At 38.1% G+C, this 15,656-nt stretch overlaps 2 protein-coding genes across 3 annotated transcripts; one reads left to right on the forward strand and one right to left on the reverse strand.

Annotated features, from left to right (window-relative positions):
• The first annotated feature begins 1,846 nt into the window (after positions 1 to 1,846).
• LOC148847044 (GDSL esterase/lipase APG-like) lies at positions 1,847 to 5,873 on the forward strand. The gene is made up of 5 exons (XM_088951631.1): positions 1,847 to 2,448; positions 3,528 to 3,658; positions 3,840 to 4,073; positions 4,242 to 4,497; positions 5,494 to 5,873. Exons 1-5 carry the CDS (start codon positions 2,202 to 2,204, stop codon positions 5,688 to 5,690), a joined length of 1,065 nt encoding a protein of 354 aa, XP_088807757.1. The 5' UTR covers positions 1,847 to 2,201; the 3' UTR covers positions 5,691 to 5,873.
• A 2,200-nt stretch (positions 5,874 to 8,073) lies between these two features.
• LOC148847045 (protein CHUP1, chloroplastic-like) lies at positions 8,074 to 11,253 on the reverse strand. 2 transcript variants are annotated; one of them, XM_088951633.1, is made up of 4 exons: positions 10,580 to 11,253; positions 10,347 to 10,465; positions 9,301 to 10,071; positions 8,074 to 9,157 (listed from the first exon to the last, which is right to left on the reverse strand). In XM_088951633.1, the coding sequence occupies exons 1-4, from the start codon at positions 10,734 to 10,736 to the stop codon at positions 8,201 to 8,203; spliced, it is 2,004 nt and encodes a 667-aa protein (XP_088807759.1). In that variant the 5' UTR covers positions 10,737 to 11,253; the 3' UTR covers positions 8,074 to 8,200. The 2 variants fall into 2 exon arrangements, with proteins under 2 accessions (XP_088807759.1, XP_088807760.1); XM_088951634.1 differs by having other exon boundaries at positions 9,301 to 9,928; positions 10,580 to 11,191.
• Between the last annotated feature and the right edge of the window lie 4,403 nt (positions 11,254 to 15,656).

Below are 15,656 nucleotides of genomic sequence, written 5' to 3' on the forward strand. Positions count from 1 at the left end.
CAGACACATGGCCTTCTCATTTTTCTGGAAAATTAGACATGTGACATTTTTTGAGAGGTTGCTGCTAAAGCCCGTAACCCACTATCACCATTCTCAATACATTCCTAAAAAAATGCAAAAGTGGTTATCTATAACCACTTCTGCTTAAATTCTATCAATCTCGGTTAATCATTAACCCTCTATGTATCATAACAAAAGAAAACTATCCATATTTTAATAATTATTGAAAAACTATTCTTTGAAATAAATATTTATGAATTTTTTAATAAACATTTAAAATATTAATAAATATAAATTTAACGTTATTGATTCAATAATATAAATTTAACATTACTGATTCCCCGTACTTAGCACAGGGTCATTCACTAGTATATATATTAAAGGAAGGTTTTTTAAGCTACAACCCCTACCATTCAGATATGTGGCTTCTTCATTTTTCTAGAAATCTAGACACGTGGAATTTTTCTAAGAAATTATTGTTAAAACCCACAACCAACTACCACCATTCAAGCAAGTGGCCTTCTCGTTTTTTGGAAAACTAGACATGTTGCAATTTCTGAAAAATTCCTACTAAAGCTCATAACCCACTACTAGGCTACAACCCCCCACCATTCAAACATGTGGCCTTTTCGTTTTTCTGGAAAGCTAGACACATGGCATTTTCTTGAAAGTTGGTGCTAAATCCCACAACCCACTACCACCATTCAGACACGTGGTATCCTATTAATTCAAGAAATAGGATTCAAAAAGTGGGTAGTTTCACTCTTAAACATTCTCAATATACAATTATTTATTAGCTTAACACATATTTATCCATAGTCTATTAAATACAACTTGTGGTACCTATTAAAAGATTACCATAAATCCACATTTATTTTTAAATGATTTTTTTTCAAAGAAAATACTTTATTAATTATAAAATTGATTTAACTTTTAGGAATCAACTTAATTTAACTTTTAAAAATAAATAACTCAAAATAGATTTATTAGATAAATAGTAAATACCAAATAAAGTGGGTTGTTGTTTACCAATAAGATCTCATTTAATATCTTAAATCAAATTAAAAAAACATAAATCAATAGTGGGTTTCAAATAAAATAGGTCATAATAGATTGTCAAGTACAAAGACATAAGACCCATATTAGTTTATTTTTTTTAATTTAATTTTTTATAACTAAATAGTAAGCTTCAAAAACTGATTGTGCATTAAAGTTTTTAAATTACCAGAATTTAGTGTAGTTAAAAATTCTATTATAACAATAATACTCAATAATTAAATACTGAATATTAATAAAAATATAAGAAAATAATCATCACCATTACCAATATTAATCTTTTAATTAAATAATTAAGTAAATATTACATTTTGATTAATCTTTAAATTTTTAGAGTAAAACTTTTAATTATAATAATTATTATGATGATAAAATCATTAATTAAATACTTAATAATAACAATAATAATTAATTAACTAAATATTATAATACAAATAATCTTTAAGAAATAAAGAAATAATAATAAAAAGTTAGACAAATTTTATTTAAACAAAATAAAAATTATCAAAAAATACTAGCCCCGTACTTAGTATAGGGTCATTTTCTAGTATTTTGTTAATAGAGAGGTAAAACCGTGCCCGAACAACCCGGGTCAGGCCGGCCATGAACAGGTTGTATTGGGTCCACACGGAATACTGGGCGGCACAGTTCTCTTACTCCACTCCATCACTCTGCATTAATTCTACAGATTTCAACATGCAGATGCACTTGTTGTTTTCAACTTTCATTATCACCGGCGACATCTTCCCAACCACTTCCATGTAAAGCCCCCATCTGTACGAAATAATGTGTCGCCTTTGTAGTTGGAATAGTGAAATCTCATATTTAATGCCAACTCTGTAGAGTAGAGAGTAGTAGAGACCACACACTGTTAAGTGTTAGCATTAGAAAGTAGAAACCATTAACTTGCTTTACGGCAAATTAGCTTGTAGTAATGGTTGATAACACTGTATATTTTGCTTAGGCTGTATGCTTTGAATGATGCTTAACAACTCCAGTGACTCTCTTAATGGCTCAATGGACTATAACTGGGGGCCATGTATTGTCAGTCTCCTTGTTATATAAAGCGTGATTCTGAGCACAGGAAGGAAGCATTCTGAATCTAATCTTCTTTAATCTAATCGGAAGCAGAGCTTTCGGAGACGATGGGTATCCGCTGCATTCCAGTCCTGTTGATCTTAGCACCAGTACTTGTCGTCGGCGTGTATGGGCAAGGATCGACCGCACTTGTTCCGGCCATTATCACCTTTGGTGATTCGGCGGTTGATGTGGGGAACAATGACTATTTAGCAACCATCTTCAAGGCTGATTACCCTCCTTACGGCAGAGATTTCGTAAACCATGAAGCCACTGGGAGGTTCTGTAATGGAAAATTAGCCACTGATATCACTGGTATTCTCTCTCTCTCTCTCTCTCTCTCTCTCTCTCTCTCTCTCTTAGAATAGATTTACTGTAATTCTATCAATGGTGCCTACTTTGGAGATATAGGAAGTAATGCCTACAGCATATCCCGGCTTTGTCCTATAAATTCATCACCTTCAGCCACCCACTGGGCCATATTCCAGCAGAAATCATATCAATCTATATATGATCCTACTGATATGATGTTCAACTGAACTAAGGGCTTGTTTGGTTCATCGGCATAGGGGTCTTGAATTAGAATTGGATGGCTATTCTGGTTTCAACTATTTTGTTGGGTGGAATTAGAATCTGTTTTCCATCTTTAGTGAGATGGCATTCCCCCATTTGACGGAAAGGCCATTTTTTCCCTTCCCTTCCCTTCCTTTCCTTTTCAGCTGATTCCAATTCTTATTTCGGTTCCTGTTTGAATCAAACAGACTATATATGGGAATAGATCATTCCAATTCCAATTCCAAAAGATTTTGACCCCAATTCCAATTTGATTATAACTATAAATCAAAAGGACCCTAAGAATCTATTTGATTTGCAGTTGAAATTAATTGGAATTGAAATCCGAATAAAAAATCCCTTAGAATCAAAATCAGAATAATCCATATATTCCCATAACGCGTTTGTTTCACATAAGAAACAAAACCGGAATTAGAATAAGCTAGAATGGAATTTCATTCCGTAGAAAACCATTCCCTCAGATGGGGGAATTCCATAAGTGTGGATTGGGATCCAAATTCCACCCAACCAAACAATTGACCAATTCCAGTTCCATATCCCTCCCTATTCTCGCGAACCAAGCGGCCCTAATTCTTACGAGATAACATACCAGGCCACGAGGTTTATCACCAATTCAAGTAATGTTTCCTCGGTTACAGAATGACAGAGAATGAATGGTTTTTAACTAAAAGAGTCAATGTGGTAGCAAGTTATGTATGTATATATAGTGCTCATCAAATTAAAACCAACTGATGTTATGATGCCTCACAGAGCTGCAATTAATGTCTAAAAAAGGAAAGAAAGAAAAAGTGACCCCTTGTCTGAAATTTTACTGCTCGCAGCTGAAACTCTGGGCTTCAGCACTTACCCTCCAGCGTATCTTAGCCCCAAGGCATCGGGGAAGAACCTTCTAATTGGAGCTAATTTTGCTTCTGCTGGATCTGGTTACGATGACAAAACATCTCTCTTAAGTGTAAGATCCAAATTAATTAATTTCATTTATATATAAGCACCAGTACTACGTACTCATATCAGCCAAACAAGCATGAACTATATTTCTATTTGAGTCTGTAATAGTGTGAAAGATTAATTAACGGGGTGTGAAATGTGAATGGTTACGTTATGAATGAATGTGGATGGACATGCGCATGCAGCACGCAATCCCGTTGTCTCAACAGTTGGAGTATTACAAGGAATACCAGGGGAAGCTAGCGGAGGTGGCTGGGAATAGCAAAGCCACATCCATACTCAAGGATTCACTCTACATAGTGAGCGCCGGTCCCAGTGACTTTCTTCAGAACTATTACGTCAATCCTTACATCAACAAACTATATACTCCCGATCAGTATTCATCCTACCTTGCTGGCATCTTCTCCGACTTCATTGAGGTTCGTTGCTTAATTAATTAATTGCTACTTCTTCCATCGCCATGCATGACTCCGTTTATCCGGTGGTGATGGTGGCCAGCTGGTTTTAATCATATATTAATGCCTATATGGTACTACTCGTTGTTAACGAGAATCTTAATTATTTTGTTTGACAAAATTGAACGACAGAGCTTGTATGGATTGGGAGCTAGAAGAATTGGGGTGACTTCACTCCCTCCTTTGGGTTGCCTTCCAGCAACAATCACTCTGTTCGGATTTGGAGACAACGGGTGTATCTCGAGGATCAACACGGATGCCCAGGGTTTCAATAAGAAGATCAATGCAGCTGTGACCAAGCTTCAGAAGGAACACACTGACCTCAAGATTGCCATATTCGACATCTACAAGCCTCTCTATGATCTCATTCAATCTCCTTCTAAATATGGTATATATTGATGCACACACTGCACCTACTTATATCCCGATTTATTCTGCTCTGAGAAAAGGCAGTTGCTGTGCCTGTGTGCCATGCATTTTCTCAGAAAACTTTTTTTTTTTAAATTTTTTATTTGGGATTAGATCTTGCTGAGATTATTTAGGCATTTTTCAATGCCACATCTCTAAAAACAGTAAGAAAAAAAAAGGAAAAAAACACCAAAAATAAAGTTTTCTCGGACTATACCTATTTTGATTTTCAAGAAATGGTCTAAGAAAATGTTTTTGGAAAAAACATATAACCAAACATCAGACCTGACATTGATGTGGCATCATTTTTCAAGAAAACGGCATGGGCTCCAAACACTGCCTAAAGAAACTGATTTTCTCATTTCCAATTTAACAAGGTTAATTATGTAGAGACGAATTTGGCTTTTAATTGAATCTTAGAGAGTTTGACTGCAAATTGGTCCACGGCTGATAGGTGATAGCTGAAACACCACCAGCACCAGCTAGCTGTGGCAAAGGGGGGCCATTTCCTTTCAGAGATTGAGCACACCCCACTTTCTAAAATGCAGTTGATGGGATTTAATATTGAAAAATAAACCATCTCTTAACGAAACCATATGTTGACCCATCCAGGAAGTTGAGCTTTTTATATTCTCGATCACCTTCATGATGAATTGCATTGACTAGTTATGACTGTATATTGCTATAGCCTATCGTCTCTAAATATATGGGTCTGGCGACAGCTTTAATTTAATATTTTAATTTGTATTACTATCATACTGCCATATATAACCAGCCAACTTGATGGTGACTATAGAATGTCAAATGAACACAAACCGTCAAATTTGTCCAAACTATCAACTTTAATGGTTGATTCAGATGGGACTATATAATTAAGTAAATAGTGAACCATTATCCCCTGCAACTATATATATATATATATATATATATATATAGTCCAAGTTATCTCACATGGTTGTCGGTGGTGTTTGGACAGGATTCTTCGAGGCAAGGAGGGGCTGCTGTGGAACTGGAACCATAGAGACGACGTCGTTTTTATGCAATCCCAAGTCACCGGGGACATGCTCCAATGCAACCCAGTACGTGTTCTGGGACAGCGTCCACCCATCTCAGGCTGCAAATCAGGTTCTCGCCGATTCATTGATCTTACAGGGCATCTCCCTTGTTGGATAACTATACTGGGTGTTTAGAGCAAGAGCTTGTAATAATCTAGCTCAAGTGTTGATCGATATGTTTTCGTTATAATTAATTATATAACCTTTTCCTTTTGTTGTCTAGTATTTTTACCAAAGGAAGATTGAAATGTTGTTTATCTTTTAATTTGTAATAAATCTGGAGATTTGGGTTTTCTCTTTAGCCACCTGGCTAAAATCTAGCTAGCTAGCTAACACTGAATTGGACAACCTGGAAATGTTTAATCTATCGTACGTGGTCTGTTATAATTGTTTGACTTTGATCTGGGCATGGTTGTTTACTTATATTACAGTCCATTTTATCTCAGAATTAATTCCCCCAATGTATTTATTCCCACCTCCCCTTCCGATCACAAGTTTGTATAAACCATTAATTTTACACAAGGTCCAAAATATGGTAAAACCCACCGAAACGCTACTTACTAGAGTTTGGGATTTTTGTATGTTTAAACATTAAAGCCCTTCCTAATGTATTTATCTGTGAGATATTGGACTGAACAAATAATTAAAAAAAAAAAAAGTTTAACGAAATTTAAGACAGGCAACCATCTGATCAACATTGTTATTATCATCTAAAACTCCCCTCACTTTTCTGGCATTCTCTTAAACTTACCCTTACTTTTCAACCCAAAGTCCTCCCTCGGTCAAACAGTGATATTTAATTATGACCTTGACCAATCAAACAGTTACATATATAAGAGAACTGGTCCACATGTGCCATGACCTCGACCAATAAATCTACCCTATTAATTAGTCTTAATTAATATGCTAAAAAATACCCTAAATCACGTCTTGGAAACCAGGAAAGGGAGAAAATATTCTTTTTTCTTTTTACATTTTCTTTTTGTTTTTTAATGTTGCTAGTAAATATAAAATGCTGACGCAATGTTGAAAAACGCCTATATAAATAATGATTCTAAGAACATACCTGCACAGCATCATTTCCGGTGTTGTGGAGAGACAGCACCAGTTCGAAAATATTCGCCCATCAAGCCATCAAAGAGTTTTCAATTTCAGGGAATTAATGGATGAGCCAGTCCTTTGAATTTTGGTTTAAGTGGTGGAGTTGAATAGGGGTCTACAAGTATCAAAAAAAAAAAACAGTTGGGATCAGGTAGATACAGCATTGAAAGCACGTTAAATGAGTAGTGAGAAATTTTTTTGACACTTGATTTATCCCTTAAATGATCTGATTGTTAATTAATCCAGAAGGTGCATGCTGGCCTAGAGAGATTCACATACTCCACATTGTTAATTAATCCAGAAGGTCCACGCAACAACCACACCAAGTGGGTCTCAGCGGTTGATCACATACTCCACATTGTATTAAGCCACAAAACTGAACGAATGTAAGGGTTGGTTTATGCTATACAGTCTAAGATGGCTTTGGTAATAATTAAGTAAATTCTCTGTATAAACGGACCGCCTGAAAGCGGCCACGCAGCCTCCAGACGAGCTAAACTATACTCCGTTTTGGCCACGAAAGCAGGATTGAGGATGATTTGTAAGATGAAGGTTCAAAGTATCAATATGCCCATACGTATGAGGAGCAGATCCCGATCCGCCCCTGTGTATTGACAGAGGTGTATTGGCACTAAAAAGCATACGATTTTATAATTTTTTTTATGTTTTTTCTTTTCAAAATATGGATTTTAGGGAGGTTTTCATACATAATATTATTGAAAAAAGAGGGATTCATCAGAAACACTTGTAAACAGGTGTATTGAAATTTTGAACCTTGTGTAAAAAACATGCTGACACAGGAGAGATTATGGTACTGGGTGGAGTTAGCGAAAAGAATTTCTAGGTCAAATTTTGGATGAGGGAGAATTGGAGGTTGTTGCCACGATTTCAGTGGGGAGAAAAGGAAAGAAGACGGTTCAGCCCAGGATTATGGCAGTGGATGATCCTCTGGTTCAAAGGGAAGAGTAAAAAAGGGATGCAATATATAATGGAAGAGGTGCCTAGGACTATAGAACCAGTGTAGAGAAGGATGTTCAAAGTGGTTGGGTTTACATTTCTGGGGTAAGGAGTTCTCTAGACCTATAGAGAGGCTTTCCGAAGGTTTGAGGAAGAAGCCGATCGAGAAGGTGTGAGAGAGAGAGATCGAAGAGTTGACGGTGATGAAAAAGAATTTTTGGCAAGTAGTGAGGGCTTGAAATTCGGGGAGATATATTCCTTTGGCAGTAGAAAGTTACAAAGGCTCGTAGATTTCTATGTGGATACTACAGTGGTAGTAAACATTAGAGGGAAGGGGTAGAGCCGTAGAGGGAGAGGAGGAAGAGGAGGAAGAGGTTTAGTTTGGGAAGATGCAAAGGTTTCTGTTTGTTTTGTAGGGTTTTTTTTTGAGCTTTTTGTAGTGCTGGCTCCTTGTAATTTACGTTTTTTCTTTATTTTTCAAAAAAAAAAAATACAAATATAAATTAATTCATGCACGCTTACGCATAACTTACGCACAAAGATTAACACCGCATTTAACTGTTTAAATATTTAACCCAAAAACAAGGTCCCACGAGAAGCCTTTAAAACTTCTGCAAATTTCATGAGCTCTAATTTATCCAGTGCATCATCTTGGTCATGATGAAGAAGCGTATAATTTGGAGCAAAACCACGAGCTCTATCCTCATCACTTGGAACAATTCCCTTGTATGAGGTTTCTTCATGAGTACTGTTTCTCATTCTCCGAACAAATTCAACATCGTCGAGGCTCAGAGTCCTTGATCTTTCGTTATCCAAAGATGACCTTGACCTGCTACGAGATGGAGTTACTTCACTCCTCTCTTCATTTCTTTCTTCTGTTACAGCTGTTACTGTATAAGAGGTTGCTGAATTACTACTTGAGAGACGGCAAGGAGAAAGGGTGTCGAAAGAATAAATTCCCATCATATCCTCAGATGTGCTGGGGGCAGGTGATCTCATAAATGCAGAACTAGTAATAGTCGTCAAATTTCTGTCCGACGTCGTCGATGATGAACTAGTCGGCCGATCACTGCTATTATTACCTTTCTTTCCCACTACAAGCTTCTTAAGCTTGTGAAGGAATTTCCTTTTGGTCGAAGTGTGGGATTTGGTGGAAGGTTGAGTGTCGCAAGAAAATTCACTGCAATCAGCAATGGAGGCCTGAGATGATGAGCGACATAATTCGGAATCGATATCAGTCACCACGCCCTTACCACCAATCCCCTCTGAATTTGCATATTCGAGTATCAGCTCTTTGGCTCTCTCCTGTGACCTGGGACTCATGGTCTTGCTTAGGTCCCTTGCTACCATTTTACCAGGTGGAGGTTGATAATTTCTCAGTTCAAATCGTAGGCAAGCATTCACCCACCGGAGATAGACCAGCTCCTCCACATCTGCAAAGTGATCTGTTTGGAGCCTCTCAAGCTCACTTGTTAAATCGGAATTTTGTTTTCTCAATTGATTGTTATCTTCACGCATCGCTTCGGTCTGCAATATTGCACGGAATTCAGAGAGTCATCATTTCATAATGAAGAGGTGCATATATATATATATATATATAATAATTAATGGTTACGTTCAAATTGAAGATCAGAAGTAGTACTAATGGATGAAAGTGCGTGATTAATTACCTCTGCAGGCTTCTCCAAAATATAAGAGGTAAGGATTTGATCAGTAGATTTCAACTTACTAGCCAACTCGGAATTTTCACTATGCAATCTTAAGTTAGCCTCCTTGAGTTGTACTAATTCATCCTCTAATTCTTTTAATCTCTGCAGTTTCTCTTGGATTGCAGCATCATTATTGACAGCCATTCGCTCCTGATCTTCCAAGTATGCGACTTTCTTTTGAAGAATGTAAAGCTGTTCCCTGCTTTGCTCTGAAATGGACCTAATCTTCCTCTTCATCAGCTTTATTTTTTCTCTTGCAGATTCAAGATCGGCCGTTACTCTTGTATAATCGGCCACTTGTAGCTCCAGTCTCCTTTTATCGGCCTGCAAGGACTCAATCTTGAGATCGAGAAACCTAACCTCCATTTTATTAATCTTCAACCGATTCTGGAGATCCATCACAACAGTCTCCTGCTCCCTGAGGCCACAGTACTCAAGCAATTGAATCTCATGGTTCCTCTCCCTCTCGTGTAGAAATCTGACCATGTTCTTCAGGTTGAGGATCTCTTGCTCAGTCTCATCCTTGTCTTCTGCCTTCTTAAATTCCATACTTGTCTCTACATCCTTCCTTGGAGAAATCCCAGAATTGCTGTAGGCAGTTAGATCAAACTCCTTGAGCACAAGCTCATTAAACTCTGGCAACAACACTCCTTCATCCCCAGGATGTTTACTTCTTGGAGAGAGGCTAACAATGTAATTATCTGAGGTGATTTTCTGATGAGATGCCATTTCCTATGATAGACATACATTTTGTCCCATAACCACATATAACAAGGCTAATGAAAGAAACATGCATGGAAACATATTTAACTCGTTTCATCCCAATAAATTAAGAACATAAAATATCCATTATCAGGGTTTAAAACCAAATGTTGAAACTATGCAGAAAAGACCAGCAGAAACTCCAAAAATTAAAATTAAAAAAATTTGCTCCGCCCCAGAAGAATAAATTAATGGTGTGTCTATGGGAAAACAGATTAGTAATTAAAAAAAAAAATCTTACGTACGTAGTTCTGGAATACAATAGAAGCATGGCTACAGGAATGGGGCGTTGCTTGCACGGAACGAATATCTACTTTCAGCCCGGCTTTTCCATCTGAGTGAACTTTGCTGCTATCACCCAAGGCTAAATTCAACAAGAACAAACTTTGTTGGATTATCGACCATTTACATAAGCTCACTGAAAACAAAATAAAAAAAAAAAGCAAATAAAAATTAATAGAAAGAAAGAAGAAACCACCTGGAGGCAAGGGAGGAGCGCAGGAACAACAAATCCTTCTGGTGGTTCTAATACGGGAATAGAGAAACCCGGCAAAAGAAATTGCCAATGCCAGCCCGAATTTTAAGACCAGAGGTCTGATATTCGTCTTATCTTCCATCATCATATGCGTAATCATCTTGACAACAATCTCCCGTTATATTTACGAAAAAAACTTATGATCTCCAATTAAATTAAACCGTAATTAAGGATTATTAAAAAGAAAATGTATAATCCCTGTTGGTTCTACAGAGAGGGAGAGTTGAACCGAGAGAGACGGAGCTTCGGGAAGAGATCACTAAAGGCATTAAATGGAATGGAGATGTAAGGATAGGAGCTCTCAGAAAGCCAAAGACTTGGTTTCCTACATCTTTGCGTGTAATGCTCCGAAACGTTTGTGGGTTGGAGGAAATAGTTGTGTAGGAAATGCACAGCCGGAGAATCCGATTTGAATGTTTCAGAAATAAAAAACAAGAATGAATTTATTTCAACTTCAAGACAGTTAATTCTGATTCCGAGTTGTCAACTAATAACCAAAATTGTAGCTGACTTCTTGATATCCTCTGTCCCTCCCTCTCTCTCTCTTTCTCTCTCTCTCTCTCTCTCTCTCTCTCTCTCTCTTAATTTTTTTTCTTTATCTTTTTTATTTTTTAGTCATGGATTCTCCTCATCTCCTGCTTAATTTTAGAGTCAAAATGGGATTTTTTTGGTTTCAAAAGCTTGGACGTCCGTACTAAGCGATAACGGGTGAGCAACTGAGCATTTAGTTTATTCGGTTCGAATTTTAAAAATTAAAATTAAAATTGAAAACCTAATTGAAATTGAATTAGCAAAAAACTGAAATAACCGAAATCAAAATTTTTTATTCGGTTTTCGGTTATTTCAGTTAAAACCAAATTTCAATCTATATATAATAATATATAATATATTATGTTTCATAAGAATATATTATATTATATATTATACATTATATAACAAAATTCGATTATTTTGATGGTGGCTCAGTTGGAGTAGAGACCTGGGATCAAATCCCGCTGCCATCAGTGGTTGCGGGGTTAAGGGAAAGGGGATTAGCTACCCCCTCTTGTGTAGCCCCATGAAAAAAAAATTGATTATTTTGATTTTTTCAATTAATTGAATTTCTAATTTAAAAAATCCAAACCGAAACCAAAACATTAAAAAAAAAAAACAAATTAATCAAACCAAAACCAAAATCAGTGAGTTGAAATCAGTTATAAAATATTTTGGTTTTTTTCAATATAAAATATAAAAACCTCCCCTCACGTTTCCGACAATCATAAAAATCTTCCCTGTATTTTGACTTTAACAAATACCTTCCCTATAATTTTGAAAAATCATACAGTTACCTCCCTTTCATTATTTGATGTAACAAATTTAGTTTTTAAAATGCCATATTTATCATTTATGATGTTTTCTTACGATAAAGTACTATTCATTCTCTTCTATCTTCAACGCTGCATCGAGTGAGGTGGATCTAGTGATCGAATGCACCTTCCACCGCTCTCAGCAACACCCAACAGATTTGAACCCTCGCTTTTCATTTCTAGAAGAAAAAAAGAAAAAAATAAGTTAGGCCCTGTTTGGCAACGTTTTGTGAAAACGTTTTATGCGTTTCTGGTATTCTCAGGGAGTAGAAACGTGTTTGGTACAAGAAAAATAAAATAAAAATAAGGTGTTCTCAGCACCCAAAGGATGTGCTCTTTTCGAGTGGAAAATTGGTGCTCCCAAAGAATGTGTTCCTAGGGAATGTGCAATTTTCACGACGTTCACCCCTATTAACGAACACGTGTTAATGACTCACACGTGAGGGAAGGGGTATTTTGAGTATTTCGCACTAAATGATAGAAAGAAGCCCTATCAAACATTTTTGTTCGATAGTGAATTCCTCCAACTTGTTGCTACAAATCTCAAAAGGAGGGACTCCCTTGGCTCCAACAGGATGGCGAGCGAACGATAGAAAGTATCAGCGACATTTCTAGTCAGGAACGCATCAACAAGTATGTTGTCTCGTCACTGTACCTGGTTTTGTATCATGTGTTCTATTTTAAACTAACATTTTTCTCTGGCCAAATTCTCCTAAAATAATTTTTGCTCCCACTGCAAAGATGAGTTCCAAACAATCTCTAACCAATGCGATCTAAAATCGTTTTTCTTATTATTTTGTTTGCATTTGTTATATGTTTTTCCGAATGGTTGTGGTTTCTTCTCTAATCCCATCGGTTGTTATATGTTATGTCGAATGGGTGGGGTTTCTTCTCTAATCCTATCATTGTGTTTTGTTATGTCTCTTGTTATATATTGAGCATCATGAAGATTATCCTTTGTTATGTGTTTTATCCATGTGTTGGATTGTTATGCCTTTTCATAATAAAGTTTTTTTATAAGTAGGTACATGAAAATGATTTCATTTGGGTAGACCAATTCATACCCCATGATGGTGGCAAATATGTTAAAATGCGAAAGAACTAATTGCACGAAATAGGGATCAATTTGTAGCCATTACTGCTTGTGGGTGTTGTTGCATCATGGCATGTTGGGCTTTTGCTTTATTTTTTGTTTGTTTTGTATTGATCCTCAAGTGATCAATGATTAGGTGGTGACAACATGAAAACATCGCTATGACAATGACATGTGTTTTTTATGGTTAATTTTAGGCTTAATGTGGGTGGATTTGTAAAACTGATGTTAAGAAATAGTTTCATTATCTAAATGCTATCTCTATTCTTTTAGAACAAAAATTCGTTCTCAAAGAACAATCTGCCAAATGTATCTAGTACTCGTGAGGAACAAGAAATAAAATTCTTGTTTTGGAACAGGAATTTGTAAAAGAATAGGAACAAATGAAAATATTGCCAAACAAGGCCTTAGCAATTGCTAAGAAATGTTCTATTAGAATAATAGTAGTTACCCAAAATGCTTATGAAAGCTCGAAGAGCAACATTTGAAAACTAATAGACGAGGAAAAATTAGGGATCCTTTATTTGTGACAAGTTGATGGAATTTCAATAGTGGAGGATATATAGAGAAAAAGGGGGGGGGGGGGGGGGGACTTAGTATTTGCTCTATAGCTAGGGAATATCTCATAGCTTGAAAACATCTTTGCAAAGCATCTCCTACAGAAGATCCTTGGCTGCCGGCGAAACGGAATGGAAGATCCAAAAGCTGAAGATTGGCACAGAGAACAACATCAAATATCTCCACCGCAAAATCACCACAAAAAGGCAGGATTCAGTTTCAGGCCAAAGTTATGTACATAACGATATATCCACACACTCCGAAAGTCCACCATCTCATAACCTCATTGTAATCCCTCCCAAAAAGCACCTCTGGAACAACATGGTCAGAGCCCTAGTGATCCCCCTCATAGACTGAACCTCGTCAAAGCAATCGGTTGAACCAAAGTTATCAAGCTTCAATCTATTGTATGTGATCAACTAAAAAACACATTATATCAGGCTTGATGTCCCAATGAGCAACACCATGCCTGTGACAACTGACTAGGAGCAATCGTTTTGATGAATCAATTTTTGGTGATGTATTAATTTTTTGTGCTAAGTACTTTGTCATTTGGTCTGCTTCCAAGTGGCCGATGACTCAGAAGTCGAAGTGAACTTTTGCTGGATGAGGACCTAGATGCTGAGCTGACCAGGCCGAGCTGGGGGCAGATTAGGTGCTGAGTTAACTGGGCTGAGCTGGGCAGGTTAGGTGCCGAACTGACTAGGCCGAGCTAGGCAGATTAGGTGACGAGCTGACTGGGCTGAGCTAGGCAGGTTAAGTGACGAACTGACCAGAGTGCCGAGCTGACCAGAGGGCCGAGCTGCCTATTAGTTGCCGAGCTGACCAGAGGGCCGAGCTACCTATTAGTTGCCGAGCTGACCAAAGGGTCGAGCTGCTTGGTGGCGAGCTGGATTGATTGTTGAGCTTCGTAGTTCTTTAGAGACTTGCAAGGAATCAATGTCAGAGGACCCAAGGTGACTAACCCGGCGAGGTCGCTCCGATGCTTAAGTCAATACTCTCATAGTAGACTGTAAGCTAAAATTCACAAAGTATGAGAGCTAGAATATGCTTACTTGCCTCTCCCCCTATGCCATTGGGGTTGGTGCCTTTATATAGGCATTGTTTGGCGTGGGCTTCACGCACCGCATCCGAGATTTCCGAGAAGTCGTCTAAGTGGTTCGAGATTCCCTGAGGCAACCGCCATGCACGTTGACCACCCTCCGGATCGTTCAGCATGTGGGCCAACTTCCAAGGATCGTGGGAGTGTTAGGATATAAATGTCGAATTTGTTGGAGAGCACGTTTCGTAGGTCACCAGGTCGGCGCCTATGCCAGGCCACCAGGTCGCACTAGGGCCAGGTTGCCAGTTTGCGCCTGGGCCAGGCCGCCAGGTCGGCACGTACCAAGCTGCCAAGTCGCGCTTGGGCCAGGCCGCCAGGTGGGACACCATCAACTTTGCTAAGGCAAGTTGCTGCCTAAGTGGTTCTGTGTGTCACCTAGTTGTTTCGAGGTGCCATGTGTCACAATATCATTGGAGGGCCAAATCCACCCTCATCATTTTTCCCCCACTCCCGAGCTGAAAGTAACTCGATGAAGGGAGTAGATTGCTCATTTTGGCCTAACATGACTAATTCGATGAGCTCATAAGCGTCGATTCAATTCCTTAGGCTCTGGAAGCAATTCACACTCCACTCTCCTTACCTTTGATTTTGCCCATGCCGAAGAGTCGACTAGGTCTTATGTGGTGCCAAAGTCTTTGCCAGTTCGACACTTTAGCCCTTAGGCTTTGGGAGCGACTTGTAGTCCACTCTCCTTGATCTTTGATTTTGCCCATGCCGAAGAGGCGATTGGATCTTATGTGGTGCCGAGGTTTTTTATCAGTTCGGCACCTTAAAGTTACGGCTGCACTGCATCAGCCTCGTTAGTGACGTCGGTTACCCACTCCTACAAGAAGCTAGTAGGAGCTCGACCTACGGGGGCAGCACTACTGACTTTAAGTCGCTAGTTCGCACGGGATCCTTGGAAGGCTTGACCGACAGGGG

The sequence above is a fragment of the Nelumbo lutea genome, chromosome 6 (genome assembly GCF_056320005.1).
Source record: "Nelumbo lutea isolate HS-2025 chromosome 6, American lotus-T2T, whole genome shotgun sequence".
Taxonomy (NCBI): domain Eukaryota; kingdom Viridiplantae; phylum Streptophyta; class Magnoliopsida; order Proteales; family Nelumbonaceae; genus Nelumbo; species Nelumbo lutea.